The sequence below is a fragment of the Cicer arietinum genome, chromosome 7, assembly GCF_000331145.2.
Source record: "Cicer arietinum cultivar CDC Frontier isolate Library 1 chromosome 7, Cicar.CDCFrontier_v2.0, whole genome shotgun sequence".
Classification (NCBI taxonomy): Eukaryota; Viridiplantae; Streptophyta; class Magnoliopsida; order Fabales; family Fabaceae; genus Cicer; species Cicer arietinum.
In genome coordinates this window covers 4,256,857-4,275,320 of record NC_021166.2, presented here as the reverse complement: position 1 = coordinate 4,275,320, position 18,464 = coordinate 4,256,857, and the positions used below count along the sequence as shown (strand labels likewise).

Sequence of the window (18,464 nt, the reverse complement as noted above, 5' to 3'; positions counted from 1 at the left end):
TAATTTATATTCTATAGTAAAGTATATTTCAAAAAAAATTATATCTTAAAATACGTGATAATATTACTTTCAATATATAGTTTACATGTTATATTATTTTTTAAACAATTAACGTCAACCAAAGGATTGCTAATTACCATTAATCTAATTTATAAATTTTCTGTAAAAAAATTACAAACTTATTCAGGAACGCTTTGTTAAATTATGACATTAAAAAAATCTGTTTTATATTATTCTAATTTATAATATTCGACTACATAGATGCGTTTTTATATAAAACGGAAAAAAAAATTGTACTAAAAGTATAGCTATTTATTCTTTTATAATATATATTTGTTCTTTCTATACTTTTTAAACTTTTGTACTACTATTATTTATTCTTTTTGAATATTAAATTTAATATTAAGTTTGAATAGTTTACTTTTTGTTATATGACATATTCAATAATTAATTTAATCAATTACAATAGTCGTCATCGCCGTCGTCATCGTCATCGATCATACTTTAAAAGATTACATTTTTTTTAAGAATTTTCAAATGTATTTCTATTTTATTGGCTCAACAAAACATAAATTCTAAAAGAATAAATATCTATACTTTTAGTAGTACAAAACTTTATTTCTCATAAAATGTTAGTTTTCTACAACTCTAGTTTTTCATAAAAAAAAAAAAAAAAAACATAAAAAGCTAAACATATGGCTTGATTTAATTTATCAAAATGATTAGAGAAATGAAATTGAATGATAGAGTCTTTCCCACCAAGAAGACAATTTGTATATCCGCAAAATAAAATAGTAGAAAAAATATATATGTAATAATTATTGAATAATTATTAAATATTGAGCATGAAGATTTTATTGAATAAGAATAAAAAAGAAATCAGGAAGTTAATATTTGTTTGAGTATGTCTTCAGCAACATTCAAGACACCATGTGCAAGGCTAGTCTTTTCAATAATGGGTGACTGAGTTGGGGTGAAGAATTGACTGTTACAATCTTCAATAACCTTATCAGCATAAAAAATGGAGTCACTTGCATTCTTAAATCTCTTTTGGTTCACAGCTTGAGCAGCTTGTGGCAGAACAGAATTCAGTAATGGAACAAATGACTTAGCACAAACAAACAATTTTTTCTTCAAAGTTGCGTCTGTGGTCGTTTTAATAACAGAATTAGTTAAAGACAATGCGTTTTGAACATATGGTGGAACAGCAGTTACCATTATAAGGGCTAGACCCTTAATATCAGCTGTGGTGGCATTAGGATCTGAATCTATTATGGAAATGCATAAATCAAAACTTGATGTTTGTTCGCATACTCTCGTCTTCAAACTATCATCACGTTTAACAGCACAAGACACGTCAACAATTTCCAGAATTAAAATAAATATACAAATCCAAATTCTCTTCATTTTTTTCACTCGTGGGACAAAAAATCAAGGGGTTGTGTCTTACTTTTGTACGAATCAATGAATAATGTTTTAAAGTTGATGGCTATATAAGGTTAATTTGGTTGGTGGGTCAAATAAAATTTTTGGGATTTTGGTCCTTTATTTTCTTCGTCTTTTATAATTCGTTTTAGTCAAATTTCATTGAACAATTAAATTTTTTTAAAAATTACCTGAACTTATTACTTACTATTTTAATGGTCAAATACTAATTTTATTTTAAATTTTGAATTTTAGTTGGTCAATACCGTATTAAAAAAAACAATTGTATTCCATATTAGATTTCGTACTCGTCCACTTAAATCTATATTCTTTATTTAAAACATTTATGTTTCAAATTATTTAAATATCATTAATTCTACATTAAAAAAAAATACTTGATGGTACACACAATCTTAATTTTTCGGATCAAAATTTCTTTTTTCTTAAATTTTTCTTATTCAGTTTATTTTTAGTGAGGACTAGATGAGCAAAAAACACTGTTAAACATTCTCGAATTCAACCTCCTACACAAACTAATAATCAATCTCTCATCATTTTTCAATGCTCTCGATGTAAAATTAAATTCACATCAATACCTTTTTAGTTGAAGCCCGTGAGTTGTTGCTGTTATTTTACTTATATTTTCTAACTCTATCACAACTAATAATTAATTTTGATTTTCCTTCTTCTTTTTTAGATCTTTATGTCAAAACGAGTAATGATAACAACTATTCGATTTTGTCGGTCAATCTCTCTTACCTATGATATGACACTATCTCGTAACTCAAAAATTTGATCAATTGTAAAAATTGCAGTCAAATATATACATAATAGTATTTTTTCATCCCTATTTCAAAAAATATTTATATGCTAATTATTAAACAAATTAGATGCAATAAAATATTTATGAATTAAATAAATACTATTACTCCGCTTTGTTTTTGATGTTGTTGGTTTAGACTAGACCATTTATTTTATATATGTATTATTAATTTAAGATTAAGATAGTAAGATTTGTTTATAAAATTAGTCAAAAATATAAAATTATAAGAGAATAATAAATAAAAAACTTTCCAAAAATAAATTAAATAACTACTGATAATGTTTAAACTTTTGAAAACTTATTTGAAATAACATTTTCTTTTTGACAAAAAATTATTTGAAACATTTTCTCTATTTTAAAGCGGGTCACGTTTACTAATTTCATATATATTAACAAACAATTATAAATAAAATAATAAACAATCGATATGTTTCCTATTATAAGTGCAAAGTAAAATGTAACATTTTGAAAATATTGTATATAATATTAATTAAATGATTTTACTGAAAAAATTAATTAATCAAACTAAAAATGAAATTGTCGAAGGATTTTTTTCTTCTAAATTTATGACAAAGGGAGTCAGTCACACATAGTATTTGTTATCTATGTGAGTTTGATTTCCAATCAAATAATATTATTATTAGTGATCAATTTAATTATTTTTAGATGACATTAAGAGTCTGCTTGTTATAAATTCAAAAAAAAAAAAATGGTATTCCATAATTTTGATATTATTTTTTTAAAAAAAAAATTAAAAAAAGTTGTTTAGTCTTTGTCTTTACGTAATAAAAATCACTTTTTTTTAAGTTTCTCAAAAACTACTAAAGAGTACAAAAAAAACTTCTCCAAAAACAAAATTTTAAATTATTTTTCAGATTTTCATTTGTTTTAAAAAACTAACACAAATAATTACAAACTTTCAGAAGTGATTATTCTATTTTAAAAAATAATTATTTTATATAACAAAAAAATTGTAACCAACACACACCTTGTGACATTGTTAATTTGAAATAATTAGGACATTGTATGAGTTGTGTGAATTTAGGAATATAACAATTTAGAAATATAGTCAACACACAATTATTTTATTTTAAGATGAAAATATGGCATCTCAATCAATCATATTTCATAATATGTCATATTTTTATTTTAAAATAAAATAATTGTGATCTCCAATTTCAACAATCAAAATCAAATAAAAATAATCTTTTTAATTTCTTTTATGCATACACAAATCTACCATCTTTTATATCATCAACTGCTGGTTTTAGCTCTAATCTCAATATATGCATGTAATATACCTCACAATAATACAATAAAATCTCCAAATCTTTTTCTTTGCTCTTTTTCATAAGATCTTTAATGTATTCATGTGTGTCGGTAGCATTTACTATCATGTATTTGAATATGATTATATCCTTAATATCGGTAACATTTTTGGAATGCATAAAGTGAAGTAAAAAGGACATTTTTAGAAAAAGCTGAATTGGAAAAGAAAACAACATAGGAGAAGTAAAAAGGACACACAAATTGAAGTTCTAGTCATTTTCACTTGTGGGACTGGGAATCAAGGGGTGTGTTTGATTTGGATGAATGAACCAGTACTTGGGGTTATTTTAAATGTTTCATTTGGATGAATGAATGAATATTTGGGGTCATTTTAAATGTCTCAATTGAGTTGTAATAATTCTTTAAGAAAATAATCAGTTATTTTGATTTTAATTTAATGATACTAAAAAAGAAAAAAATAAATAATTTCTGAGTGAAAAATTCTACTTTTTACGAGTAATATTTTTTCTTACTTTTATTACATTCACAAATGTCGACACTTATTAATAAATTAAATTAATATTTATAAAATTTTAAAATTTCGATATTAATTTTGTAAAACAATCACTCATTAAACCAATAATAGATTTGGACTCTTTTCACCAACTTTTTAATTATTTCTATCTCTCTTGTAATCATATTTCTCTCTTCAAATTTTCTTCAGTTTTTTTATTTCAAACGTAACCATCATTAATATTCCTTCTAATATCAAATATAAGAAAAAAACAATATATAAAAATGAATAAATTGAATTCAAAATTTAGAATAAATAAATATTTATTAAGTAAATTTTGTTTTATATTCAATATTAGATGGAGTATATATATATAGCAATCGCATACTATCGACAACTCTGTTTTCTCAAGATAAGATGTAACTCGTGCTTTTTGTCATCTTGTATAAAACTATAATGATGATAAACACAACTGTATTAAGTACTAGCTATTTACATTTATTCATTTTTCAACCATTTATATGCTTACACGTTTCTTTTGTCACGTTCTTCTTTAATTATCTTCACACCTTTATGTTTCTATCAATCACACACTACTTCTCTCTTGTGTGTATCATACCGTTAAATCAACCTTACCATCACATGATCATTTGTAGTACTATGAAAATATTCACAATATTAATATACTAATTCTTATTTGTATCAAAATTAATTATCTATTATATCATATTATACAATATGTTATTTGTCTAATCAAACGTGCTGCCACATACTTGCATTTGCCCCTTCCACGGTATTAATTCAATTGTTGATATTTCCGCGGAATCATTTTTATTTTTTATATTTAATGATAGTTTCCGTATAAAAATCATTTATATAATTCAATATTTTATATTTTTACTGAACTAATTTATTAGTTATAGCAGGTAATTTAAACAATAAATTTTAATTTTTCAATATTGTATAAATTTATTGTGATAAATACTTTTTATAATATATTTAATTTGGTTTCCTTAATACAAAATTTGTAATTTGATAAATTTTGCCTATATTGTGGTCCAAAGAGAATAAATATACTATGTCCTTCTATGTAATTGATCTTACACTACAATACAAGAAAATATGGTATGTACTATGACAAATTTAGTAGTTAATCTCTTGCAAACAGATTTAACAAGGGAATGCTATCAAAATGGTTGTAGCCCGTGTTCTAAAAAAAAGTCCTAAATTTCGAGGTTTTTTTAATTTTTTTTAATTAAATTTCTAATATATCCTATCAAAATATTTTTTTTAAAATTCTGGTCTATTATTTCATGGGGTTCAAGGGAGGGGGCTTTGGAAGTTTGTAGATCTCAGTATTTTGTTAATTTTGATATTCTTTTTTTTTAAATTTATTTTATTCAAAAAAATTTAAAAATATTTTGTGAGAAAAATAAAAAAATAATCAGAAATTTTTATAGAAAAAAAATCGAAAAAAATTTTATCGAAAAAAAAATCGATTCTTTTTTTAAAAAAGTGGGCCACAAAGCCTACAAAATTTTAGGAGGCTTTGTTTTTTTGGTATTTTAAATTATAAATTTATTTCTTTTGCCCCTCCAACATGTGAGTCGATGCCAATAATTAGGGGATTTGTCAAATTGACAGTTTTAGTTGTAAGATGGTTTAAAAGACTAGATAATGACAAAAGTTAAAAATGCATTGAAAAATTGGTTTGGAACAAAAATCAGTTGTTTATAGTTATAAATTGATCTAAATAAAATATTAATTCAATTAGAAGTGGTTATAAATTGGTTCTAAATACTCAAAGTAAGTATAGATAATAATTTATTTATAAATATGAGTCAATATTGTCGATGATATTGACGACATACACATATTTCATATAAAAGTGTTTGACATAAAATAATAATTAACGTTAACAACATTCTCTTTTTAACTCTCGGTTTTTAAAATTAGAGTATTGAAAATAGCATGATAAAATGAGTACTGTATCACTATCTTAGAGTAATTATTCCTCATTTTGAAGGAAAAACATAGTAAGAATTTTAGTCACGTGCAATTGATTGAATTTTATGCTTGTTTTTATAATGAAGGGTGATGAACGAAGGTCACCATAACAAAAAGACAAAAAAGGAAGGTTGTCAGAAAACTAGTGGTTTATAAACACCTGCTACAAAGTATATAGATTTATAAATTACAATAGTTTGTATAAACTCAACTCAACCATACAAAATAAACTATTTATTGAATAAGAATTTACAAATCAGCCATTTAATAATAGTTTGACTATGGCTGCAGCCACATCAACCAACTTTTGCATAATGTTATTCCTATTACCTAAAGGTGAACTAGTTGAGCTTGAGAATTTCTTGCTACAAGCATCAATTTCCTTCTCAGCATCAACAATGGAGTAACTAGCAAACCCAAATTTACTTTGGTTTATAGCATCAGCTGCTTGTGGAAGAATGTATTTCACAACTGGAATGTATGACTCAGCACAAAAAGCCAATTCTTGCTCCAAATCTTTGTCTGTTGTTTCTTTGATAAGCTCTTCAATGTAATCCAATGTGTCAGTAGCATTTGCTAGAATGTCATTGACCATTATAAGGGCTATACCCTTTGGATCAGATTTTGGGGTTAGAGGATTGGAATTTAAGATTGAACTACATAGATCATAAAAGGGTGTTTTTTTGCATATTTGGTCCACCAAATCATTATCTTCATCTCTCATCAAAGTAAAGGATTGAGTGAGTTGGAAAAGAAAACAGGACACAAGAAGAATGTGGAGAGGTAAAAAGGACACACAAGTTGAAGTTCTCTTCATTTTCACTTGTGGGACTAGAAATCTAATAAGAGTGTTTGTTTTGGAGGAATGAATGACCAATGTTCTTACTTGTGATTGCTATTTAATGTTAGTTTGGTCGGTGAACTAGTCCAATTTTTCTTGATTTGTTGTTTTCTACCAATTGAAAAAAAAAAGAAAAAAATTTAATTTGTATTGAGTATAACTTTTTGGTTTTAATGGTGTGGTTAATGGGAAAACGATGTTTTATTAATCTATAATTCGATTTGATGGTAAATAAAATCTAATTAAAAATTATTTTAATTAGAATTTGAACTTAAATTCCCTCGAATGATTTATTTATAATTAAAGTTTGTTAATCACTTAAGTCCAATTATTTTTTTATACAAAATTTGAAACTATTTATTTATTTATTTTTTCTTTTTTCAAATGATTTATTTAATGTGAATTTTAGAAATAGTCTTAGAACACATTATTATGATGGTCACATGTAAGTTGTTTGTTGCATTTTGTAACCATGGACTTTGAGTCGACAGGCTGATTTTAAGGTTAAATGAGACCCCAACATGTCACGGATAGCTTGTTTAGTTCCATGTGTCTGTAAGATGCCAAATTATAGATCTTGTTTTTGTGTCTTCAAATTCAATTAACCGTTACCTGTTTTGAGCTACAGTACATGCCCCACGTTTTCTCTCTTACTGAGATTTCATACTAATTTCCTATTCACAAGGAGATTCATTTCATACATAAATAAACACCAAAATATGCATTATTATATGTAATCCACGGGTCAATAGTAAACTCTAACTAGTTATTCTTTCTCTCAAAAATTGAATTCAGATTCTCTAATTGGGTGAGGTGATGGTGCCATTTTTATTTATTTCACAAAATTACAAACAAATAATAAATTGGAGAATGTATTTATAATTTTAATAGTTTCATAAATTATAATGATAATGTTTCACACAATTAAAAATTAAAATGAATGTTTACTTTTAACCACTTTAATACATGTAATGTAATGAGGGTGTTATATAACTATCTTATTTTTTTCAAAGATCAAACCATATTCAATGAGTTAAAAAGCAGAATAACAAAAAAGAAAAAGCATGTTCATTAAATCTTATATAAAAAAATTGCATACTCATCAAATTTTGAACAAATACACTACATATTTTTTATATTATATGCGTACATCCCTAATTTTTATATACTTATTTAACACTTTATTTTTTTATCGCATCACCAATATATCACATATATTATATAATTTTCTATATTTCTTTCTCACTCTCGGTGTTAATGGACGTTTGAATATACACCATAGAATTTCTTATTTGAAGTGAAATTCTATTTTATTCTTCAAACTTTAGGTGCTTTAAGATTATTTTTTTATGAAAGATACTTTTAATTTTAGGATGGTAATTAAAATTAAAAAATGAACAAAAATATTTTTAAATATTGAAGTTCTCATTCAATAGTTGAAATTATATTTAATTTAACTACAATTTATAAACAACACTCATACTTTTTAACCTACTGATATGTCTTTTACAAAAATAAAATCGTGATAATTTACATGGCACATTAAACCATCATAATTTAAAATAAATAAAAAATTATAACTTATAAAATCATTTCATAATCCTTAAAAGGTACCAGTGATACCTAAGATACAAGATAGTTTTAGAAATACATTCACTCAAGGAAGATTCATCACTCAAGAAATAACATTTCTTTATATTATTTATAAATTAACATTTCACTCCACACTCCACCCTCCAGAACCAACCAATTTTATAATTGAGCGTTTCACTTCTTGTGGTTGGAATCACAAGAAGACAATAGAATGAAAACTTCTAGACCTAAACAGCTGTTACCACAACCCACAAAGGGACCTCTATTTAGAAATAGAAATAGAAATAGAACCATACATCTTTACACTCCATAACTTAACTCCAACCTTAATCAGTATTCATAGTCACAAACAAAACGACAAAATCATTTTTTTCTTTTTATTATTTTCGTCTCTCAACCTCATCTACAGGTACTAGTAGGTTCAAGATACCTAATTAATTTTCAACCCCACAAATTAAAACTCGATTAAGACATATTACTAAACAAGATTAACATCACTTACGTGAAAATTAAAGGCACCGCATCTCTACTATTTCTGGAATCAAATATAAATAAAATTAATGTATTTTTAAAAACTAAAATTTCTATGTCATTTTTTCACAGCAGTGCATAAGTCACAAATTTTAGTAGTGTTAAATTAGCTTCTATAAATAAATCAGTTCTCTTAATAAACAAAACAAAATGCTAAATTAAAAATATTTTTGAGAAATTATCATTAAATATTAGAAAACAATTAATATTTATTTATATTTCATGAGTTCAATTTTCATTATAATTCATTATGGATGATGGAATAACAATAATTGAACAACAAGAAACAAAGAGAAATAACATATTGTATAATATGATCAAATAACATAAATTAATTTTTATACACCCCACAATATAAATTTATTTTACAATTGATAATGCATACAAATTCATTACATAATATTATTAAATTACATGAAAATGATGAATTGATTATATATATTATTTTGGAGTAAAGTAGGTAGAGTAGAGTACTCTAGAGCAATTGTTTAACAATAGTTGCTGTTATAGCAGCCACATCCTGCATAGCAATATTATCATCAGAAAGTGGTGATTTTCCAAAGAAGCCATTCTCACAAGCAGTGGCTTCAATTGCAGCATCATTAGCACCATCTTCTGCAAATTTTGGATCTCCTTCTTTCAAAGCTGCAACACATTTTGGCACATCTGCTTCCACAATTGCTCTGTATCTACCACCACATGAATTCAAAGCTTCCTTTTTATTAGGCTCATGTGTCCCCTTAATCAAGTGCTTAATTTTGTTTAAGGAACTGTTTGCTTTTGTTTTGATTACATCCACCATGATTAGTGCTAATCCTGTTACATCTGAAGTAGAGCTTCTTGGATCAGCTTCGAGGTACTTAATGCAAATTGCATAATTTGGTGTATGCTTGCAAGTTTGGTGTATCAAATTGGTATTGCTTTTTGGATTTGTGGAGTGACTTGTAACAATTAATGTGTACAAGATGATAGCTAATAATGCCAATGGCTTCAACTTTGTCATGTCTTTTAGAATGAGGGGGTGTGTCAAAGAAGAAATATGTCTTCTTAGAACTTAAATGAATTAATATAGTGCCAAGAAATAATGTAAATATTTCGAGCTCAAATGTATAAAATAATTGTCTTCTTGAATTTCAAGACTGAGACAATAATTCAATCAAAATTAGTTTAATAAAATACAAAAAAATAAATGTATTTTAATTTTTAAATGTTAACTCGTTGAAAGTAATCTTAATCAAAACACCATTACAATTATAAAAATAAAAAGAATTGTAAATTTATATTTCTAAAAAATTTCATTAATTCTGATTAATATTTTAAATAAATTTTAAGTATTAATTCATAATAAACCATCTATTTAACTATACAAAAAGTAGATTTTGCCTCTAAATATTTATCATAGTACTAAAATTCATTTGTAGATTGTAAGGTTGATTTAACAATAATGTGATATAAACAGATATTATTTGAACACTCTAAATTTTTTAGACAGATATTTTTTTTTTATCTCTTATCATATCATTAAATATATCAGATATCTATTTCATCATCTCTATTTTTTCTATTTCAAGGTGTAGATTGAGCTGGGAAATAAAAAGGTGTATATTAAGCAGACGGGTGTAAAAAATGTAATTTTTCTGCCTATAGAAAGAGAATCAGTGTGATTGATTGAAACATAAAGGTGTGAAAGACAACTCTAATGAAGAGCGTGACAAAAGAAACGTGTAAGCACATGGATGGTCGAATATTGAATAAAGATAAATACTTTCGCTATTATAAAAAAATCAGGATATTAAAAAATATAGATAAATATCAACTAATTTTTTAGATTTTATATAAAATATAAGTTAAATTTATTAAATTATCACTTTTAAATATTAAAATTTAATTATCAAAATTAAATATTTTTGAATTAAACGGTGATTGACACTTTTGCATAAATATATCGAAAGTCGATTAAATATATTGACCAAAAAATATTAATTTTATTTAATTATTTATTGTTTTTAAAAATAGAAGATAAAATGTTAATTTCAGAGCTATTCAAAATGAAATTGGAATCTCCTTGTATTTTTTTAATGATAAAATTGTATAATAATATAAACAAGTCCACAAAATTACAAAGAATACAAGAAATATTCAAATTTAAATTACAAAGAAACTAAAATAAATGGATAGAAGACTACGATAGAGATCAAGAGAGAGAAGACCCATGAAGGATACCACCAACTTTGCTCTCCTTGTATTACCGAACTATTTGCTTCTTCTTGTTTTTTTTTTTTTTTTTTTTGGAAACAATTTTGATCTTTTTTTAAAAAAAATTTTGATTGAAAAGTTGAAACTTAAAAAGAAAAAAAAAGTTTCTTATAAAACGTCTTGGGTGGAAATTTCTTGAATTGACATTGTATATTTGGAGGAGCAAATATATTAAGGTAAATATTTGCAACCTTAAATATCAACTATATGTGTCGTTTTAGAAAGCTAAAACCTCAATCAATGCTATAGTGCTAATGATGTCCATGTCCGTTCCCAAAAGAAGAAAAAAGTGTCACGAGAGCTAGTGTTGGAACTTGTCTCAAGTATGTGGTTCAAAAGGGATGAGTGGATTAGAGAGATTTTAATGAAAGAAGAGACAGAATAGAAGGGAAATAGAGATATATTTAATAGAATGAGATTGATTTTAATTAAATTATGTTCGGTTATAGGAGACGTGAGAAATTTAAATACTTAATAAGTTATTTTGATTTTTTTCTTTATCTTCCTCTCAAATCTCCCGATATGGATTAGAGCAAAATAAAATATAGATGGATTTTACTCCTCTCTTCTCTAAATAATGAAATCAAAACAACTTAAATTTAAAACAATAAAACGCACCATCAATAAAAAGAAAATATAATTAGAAACAAAGAAGATAAAAAACAAGATTCCGAAATAATTAAGAGATATGTTAATTGAAATTGTCTAAATCCACAAACACCAATGATGTTTTGTAATTAAGTTACTTTTTAAAAAATAAATGAATAATTATTGATTCAAATTTCCGAAACTCATGGTAAATTTATAGAATCATAAGAATAGATATATTTTACGGGGGGAAATATGAAGCATTGTATAAATATTGGGGGTCTATGAGCCTCCCTCCTTTAAGTCTTCAAAAAATAATGAAATAATTAGTCGAAACTTTAAAAAAATTAGCTTAATATTAGAGACTTAGTAAAAAAAAATTAAAGGAGACTTTGGAGTTTAGGGTTTTTTTAACAACTCTAATAATAAGTAATTGATTAAATGAAGTTAATAATATCTCCATGAAGTTAGTAATAAATTCTCAAAAAACACTGACAAAAGGTGAAAGGTCGGTGGAATGATGACAAAATCAAAATTGTTTTAAAGTTTTTGAGATTGAGAATTTTTGGGAGTTGAGTAGATAAAATCCGAATAAAAACCAAATATAAATATAAAATATAAGTGAATATCCAATCAGTTCATAAATAAACTGAATTATAAATTAACCATGTGATTTTAACCGGATATTTAAAATAGATTTTAAAACGGTTTTGAATTTGGATCACATGACTGAATTTTTTGCACAACCTTTAGAAGGTAAAAAAGGAAATCGGTAGGCTAAGTAACTATGGTTAATGGTAATTGGAAACCAACTATGAAGGAATAACTAACTCTACTTATCATTTAACACAAGAGCAGTGCACAAGATAAGAATAAATAATTTTGTTGCCTTCAACGACGTTGTCATGGTTTTAAGGATAAAATCAAGTTTCAATACACGATTGCAAAAGCAAGATAGAATTAATGGAATGAATTAAATGAAATAAATAATTTATTCTCAAAACTGGAAACTGGTGAGACCTACCACACTAGGATTCCATTTATGTGCTACTTTATATTATTATTATTTTTCATAATTTTCTTATTAAAGACTCATTTGAAATGTCACTATCTCTTTTATCAAATATTTTAATTCAAATTCGATCTTAAGAGTTTAATTTATTTCGCTAGATTCAATTTTTATTAGTTAATATAATATATTGAATTTATTCAACTCAAAACTTATATCAATTTCATTTCTTAATTGAAAAAAAAAATTATATATGACTTTTACTTATACAATTAAACTATATTTATGAAAAACTTTATTTTTCAAAAGTTTCACGTTCGATACAGTTTAAACAACCACAACCTAAACAATTTGTTAAAAACTGTACATTCTATAAGGTCACAATCTTAATGAGCACTGATGTTTAAATATTTAGTCAATCTGATCAAAGCATAAAAAAAAAAATTCACTTGGCTTAACCTAAAGTTGCACTTTCATTTTCATGGTCAAATCAAGTTTTTAAAAGCAGTACTTCTTTTTCCCCATAAAGCAGCACATTTTTTATTTGCCTCAATCTATGCTATTAAATGAATAAATAGAATAATTTTAAATTCATAAAACAAAAATAAAGTTAAACTGTTTTGTTGAAATACACACGAAAATTCACGAATTCAGTTCGATTTACATTTGACAAACTTATTTGATATATAAATACTAATTAATAGAAATATATCAAATCAAATAGATATATAAATAAAAATATAAAAATAATAATTTATATTCAATAATTTAATAATATAAATATTTACATTATTCTCAGAAATATTTAGCATTAATGTCAATCAATTTATTTTTTAAAAAGTTAAATAACCGAATGACAAATTAACTTGGTATAACTAAAGAAATCATAAAATAATATTCTATATAATAATAGATTTGTTTCACAATAGCAATAAATGTTACCTTCAATTAGTATCTCACATAAAAATAAAAAATTCAAAATTATATATAGCAATAATTTTAGTCAATTCAAGTATAAATTTTAGTCAATTCAAGTATAAATTTTAATTAAATTTATATAAAAAAAGATACATTAAATTAAATTAGTATTTATCATTTCTCACTTTTTCAAAATTTGATAATAACGTGAACATTAACTATATTTTTATTATAATTATAATTAAAATAACTCGTAGTCAATAATATTAAATAAATTATTAAAATCCAAAAATTAAATTTAAAATATTTATAATAGATATTTGAATGAAGAAAAATTATAAATCTATACTATAAACAAATACAACTTATTATATAATCAAAATTATACATTTGTAGCTTTCGACACCACAACCATCCTTATAAAACATCTTAATAGACCTCAATATTCTTAAGAAATAGTGCAAATAAATTTTTTAATAGAGATAAATTCAAATACGACATATTTCCAACATATCATTTTCAAATACTACATATTTTTTTGAACGTTTATTACAACAAAGTAATAAAAAAATGTCAAAAAAGTAAGATAAAAATGTCAAAATATTAAACTAGCTAAGGGGTTAAAAATCCAATAATATTTGATGCTACGGTTGCTACATCATTCATAATTTTGATCGTATCACCAAGAATTCCTATTCCATCGGGGAATTTCCTTGAGAAGTCATTCTCACAAGTGCTTCCTTTAGTTGCAGCATCATTTACACCATCTTTTGCAGCTCTAGGATTTCCTTGTTGCAAAGCAATGTAGGCATCATGAACATCAACATTCAAAATTGTGTTGTAATTAGTAGTACATGAATTAAGTGTTTGTTTTTGAGGAGGGGTAAGTTTATCTCCAATAGTTTCAATCACTTGACGGATTTTTATTAAGGTTGTTTGGGCTTTGAGTTTGATTGTATTAACCATGATTAATGCTAACCCATTCAGATCTGAAGTAGAGCTTCTAGGGTCACTATTCAAACACTTAATGCAAAGGTTGTAATTTTGAGTCTTCTTGCATGTTTCTTCTACTAGATTCGCATTGCATTCAGTTACAACAAGAAAACTGCACAAAATAACTGCCAATGACTTCAACATTCTCATGTCTTTAATGGATTGAAACACAATTTATTTTCTACTAACAATTCACTTATATATTGCAATTTGCATCATTCAATTAGTCTAAAATATTGCATTCATTCCTAATTAATTTGCATCATTATTTTTATTTTAAAATATATATCAATTTAATTTTACGAAATTTTATTCATTGACTCAAAAAATAAAGTTTATTCATTAAGTTAATATGACTGATAGTGTCGTCAACTTCTTTTTTTTAATACGATGACTATAACGATTTTTTTATACCAGAAATTAATAAAAAGTAACATTATAATGTTATATATTGAAAAAATTCTCAAATTAATACGACTTTCACGGGTTTTTTGATTGTATAGACTTTAACGATTTTTAAACATAACTAATTTGTTAGTAATGTTATTCTTTTTAACTCATTAAATTAAGATGACTATAACGTATTTTAATAGGAAACTAGAGTTTTAATACTCTATTAGAATAAAAAAATTTATATTGTCGATGAATTATAAATTTCTATTTATATGACTTTTATGATAGAAAGAATTAAATCAAAAACTTTATATGATATACCAATTGTAATTATTTGATATTATAAAATATATTTACAACATCAATGTATATTAATTAAATATTTTTAATAATGTTACTCTTCTTCTTTTTTATTTGTAGAAAAATACAATTTGGTGTTGGCTTTTGAGCCGACGCTAATAGGTTAAAAACCGACGCTAAGGGTGATTTAGCGTCGGTTTAGGTCAGTGTCGGGTCTAGGCTAAAACGGTTGAAGTTAATGATTAGCGTCAGTCAAACACCATCCGACGATATATTAACGTCGACCTACGCTATACCGACGCTATCTATAAAATTGAAACATCCGACACTAAAAAGTCAGTTGCCACGTCAACTGGAGGAAAAATAGTTGTGTCGGAAAAATAATTGGCGCTAACGTCAACATTAAAAAAAATAATTGTATCATTCCTGTATCCTTTGTAACATAAAACACTGAAAAAAGGCTATCAAGCTTAAGTGGACGAGGATCATATTTACCAAGCACTCCAACAGCAGTGTCAATAATGACCTCTTCATATTTGTAGGCACATACCTTTCAAAGATATGTAACAATTTGCTTTAAATCTCACCCCTCAACCAAAATTTCCGGTATGTAATAATTTGCTTTTAAATTTTCGACAGTTACAGTTACAATATCAAAAATTTTAAAATTTTGAAATATCCAGTAGTTATATTTTCTATACCGAAAATTTCAGAATTTTGAAATTTCCGATAGTTATATTTTTTATATCGAAAATTTCAGAATTTTGAAATTGTCGCACATTAAGATATATTTATAAAGTATCGGAGGAATGTATAATTAGTACGAATGAGATAATACGATCGCAAAATTAAAATATATATTTATTATAATTATAAAATTTGTCATTAGTAAAATGAAAAATGTCCTTCATTTTAAAAATTATAAATTAAAAAATAAAAATTCTTTAAACTATTTTGCTTATTTACCCCCAAAATAAGAAAATAAAAACTAGTTTTCAAAGTGTTATCTATAAAATGGTTAACCAAACAAATTTTTGTATTTTTATATTTTTGAAAATTAAAAAACAGTTTTAGAAAAGCCATTAGAATTTTGCATCCGACTCTTTCTCTCCTAAAAATTTGAATCAAACACAAAACTTCAAAATTCTCTTTCCCCTGCAAAATTCTTTTTCAAATTCAGTGTTGCTTACATTATTAAAATGTACATGATTTTATATATATTTCGTATATTTCCTCCACTTGATTAATTATATTTGAGATATTTTCGAATAGTAAAATTTAAATATTTCTTTCAACTAGTGTTCCCATTGCAGTTTGTTGTGTTATAGACTACCATTAATCATCATATTTATTTTTATTGAATTTAATTAACGGCTGTTTTAAAATAATACTATATAATTATTGAGTTCTCAAATACAATTATACAAACTAATATTCCACATCAACATTCTGTTACACTGGATACATCCCCTAACAACAGTTTTTAATGCCCATGTAGGCCAAAGGTTAAATTAAGATTTTTCAGGCATAATGTCGCTTTACAATGAATAATAAAAAGATAGGTATGTGGTTGAATTTGATATCTGCTAAATTTCATTGCTCATAAATTTTGTCTAACTTAAACTGGTGCATAATCCTTTTATCTAAAATTTATTAAAAAACAAAAAAGATATGCATAATCCTTTTATCTAAAATTTATTAGAAAACAAAAAAGATATGCAACGATGAACGGAAAAGGACAAGCCATTCAACACATTATTCACCTAACCTTATCTTTATGCCCCACATTTAGTAAAGAAGCTAGAATGAGACAGCCATTACTTAGAGTTAGTGGGATAAAAAGAAGGCAAAAGATAGAGATTATCATCTTAGACAATAATTATACCCCTCATATCTATCCACACTAGGCAATTCTTAATAATTGAAAAAAATTATACATATAATATAAGAGAAAATATCTTCAAGATGTATTTGGTTCTAAAATTGTTCATGTTTCTAATTGTTTAAGTTGTATTTTGGTCTACTCTCAATTTTTTTTTGTATTTACTCAATGTTATACAATCTAAAATTGAATATCAAAGGTATATGCTATCTTAATCTTTAATAAAATGCTAATAATAATAATTACTAATATTATTGACAATTGTAAAAAAAAAAGTTATGTTTTGTTGTTTTGAAAATTCCATAGTAAAAATGTTTTGAGATGTGGGAACTGAACTCATATATAGTTCCAAACAAACACAACAATTGCATTAGATTAGTAAATATATACATAATTAATAGTACTACTAAGTTGATATAATAATTAACTAATAATAATAATATATTTATTTCGAAATAAAATATAAATAAAAATATATTTGAAAAGTTACTTTACATATATATATATATATATATAATAATTTTTCAATATATTTTTTTCTTATATTTTATTTGAGAGCACACAAGTTTGAGAAAGTATAGTATCTAGAGTAATTCTCTAACAATAGCTGCTGCAACCGATGAAACATCATGCATAGCATTGTTCTGTTTGGTGAGTGGTGATTTTCCATAAAACCCACTCTCACAATAATTAGCTTCATTGGCAGCATCATTTGCTCCATCTTCTGCAAACTTTGGATCCCCTTTCTGCAAAGCTTCAATAGCTTGAGGTATATCAGCTACCAAAATTGCTTTATATTTGTCACTACAAGAATTCAAGGCTTTTCTAGCTCCATTTCCAACCCTTTGTAGCTCATGAATCTTACTCAATCCTTCATTTGCTTTTGCTTTCATCACTTTCACCATGATTTGAGCTAGCCCTGTGACATCAACATTAGAGCTACCAAGATTTGCCTTTAGAGATTGGAAACAAATGTTGTAGTTTGGAGTCTTTTTGCAAGTGTTTTCTATGAGTGATAGTTTTTCATCTTTTGGTATGAAAGTTGTTCTGCCTTGAGTTGTTGGTATTGAGATTATGGTGACAATAGCTTGAAGGAATAAGAAAATAGTTAGAGGCTTCACG

At 25.3% G+C, this 18,464-nt stretch overlaps 5 protein-coding genes across 5 annotated transcripts; all 5 read right to left on the bottom strand.

The window, feature by feature from the left end:
• Positions 1 to 879: 879 nt before the first annotated feature.
• LOC101512883 (cell wall / vacuolar inhibitor of fructosidase 1-like) lies at positions 880 to 1,407 on the bottom strand. The gene has a single exon (XM_004508199.1). It carries the CDS (start codon positions 1,405 to 1,407, stop codon positions 880 to 882), a length of 528 nt encoding a protein of 175 aa, XP_004508256.1.
• Positions 1,408 to 6,169: 4,762 nt separating this feature from the next.
• LOC101495272 (cell wall / vacuolar inhibitor of fructosidase 1-like) lies at positions 6,170 to 6,927 on the bottom strand. Its single transcript, XM_004508066.4, has one exon. It carries the CDS (start codon positions 6,853 to 6,855, stop codon positions 6,295 to 6,297), a length of 561 nt encoding a protein of 186 aa, XP_004508123.1. The 5' UTR covers positions 6,856 to 6,927; the 3' UTR covers positions 6,170 to 6,294.
• A 2,429-nt stretch (positions 6,928 to 9,356) lies between these two features.
• On the bottom strand, positions 9,357 to 10,187 carry LOC101494940 (cell wall / vacuolar inhibitor of fructosidase 1-like). The gene has a single exon (NM_001364991.1). The coding sequence runs from the start codon at positions 10,004 to 10,006 to the stop codon at positions 9,479 to 9,481; it is 528 nt and encodes a 175-aa protein (NP_001351920.1). The 5' UTR covers positions 10,007 to 10,187; the 3' UTR covers positions 9,357 to 9,478.
• A 4,199-nt stretch (positions 10,188 to 14,386) lies between these two features.
• On the bottom strand, positions 14,387 to 14,917 carry LOC101512576 (cell wall / vacuolar inhibitor of fructosidase 1-like). Its single transcript, XM_004508198.3, has one exon. It carries the CDS (start codon positions 14,915 to 14,917, stop codon positions 14,387 to 14,389), a length of 531 nt encoding a protein of 176 aa, XP_004508255.1.
• Positions 14,918 to 17,685: 2,768 nt separating this feature from the next.
• On the bottom strand, positions 17,686 to 18,463 carry LOC101494626 (cell wall / vacuolar inhibitor of fructosidase 1; the record flags this gene model as incomplete). Its single annotated transcript, XM_004508064.3, has 1 exon — positions 17,686 to 18,463. A coding segment is annotated over one exon (537 nt), but the record flags the coding sequence as incomplete, so codon positions are not given.
• Between the last annotated feature and the right edge of the window lies 1 nt (position 18,464).

What these genes read in the sequence shown, in the direction of transcription:
- LOC101495272 (XM_004508066.4), bottom strand. Translation starts at nt 6,855, where the DNA reads ATGAAGAGAACTTCAACTTGTGTGTCCTTTTTACCTCTCCACATTCTT.
- LOC101494940 (NM_001364991.1), bottom strand. Translation starts at nt 10,006, where the DNA reads ATGACAAAGTTGAAGCCATTGGCATTATTAGCTATCATCTTGTACACA.
- LOC101512883 (XM_004508199.1), bottom strand. Translation starts at nt 1,407, where the DNA reads ATGAAGAGAATTTGGATTTGTATATTTATTTTAATTCTGGAAATTGTT.
- LOC101512576 (XM_004508198.3), bottom strand. Translation starts at nt 14,917, where the DNA reads ATGAGAATGTTGAAGTCATTGGCAGTTATTTTGTGCAGTTTTCTTGTT.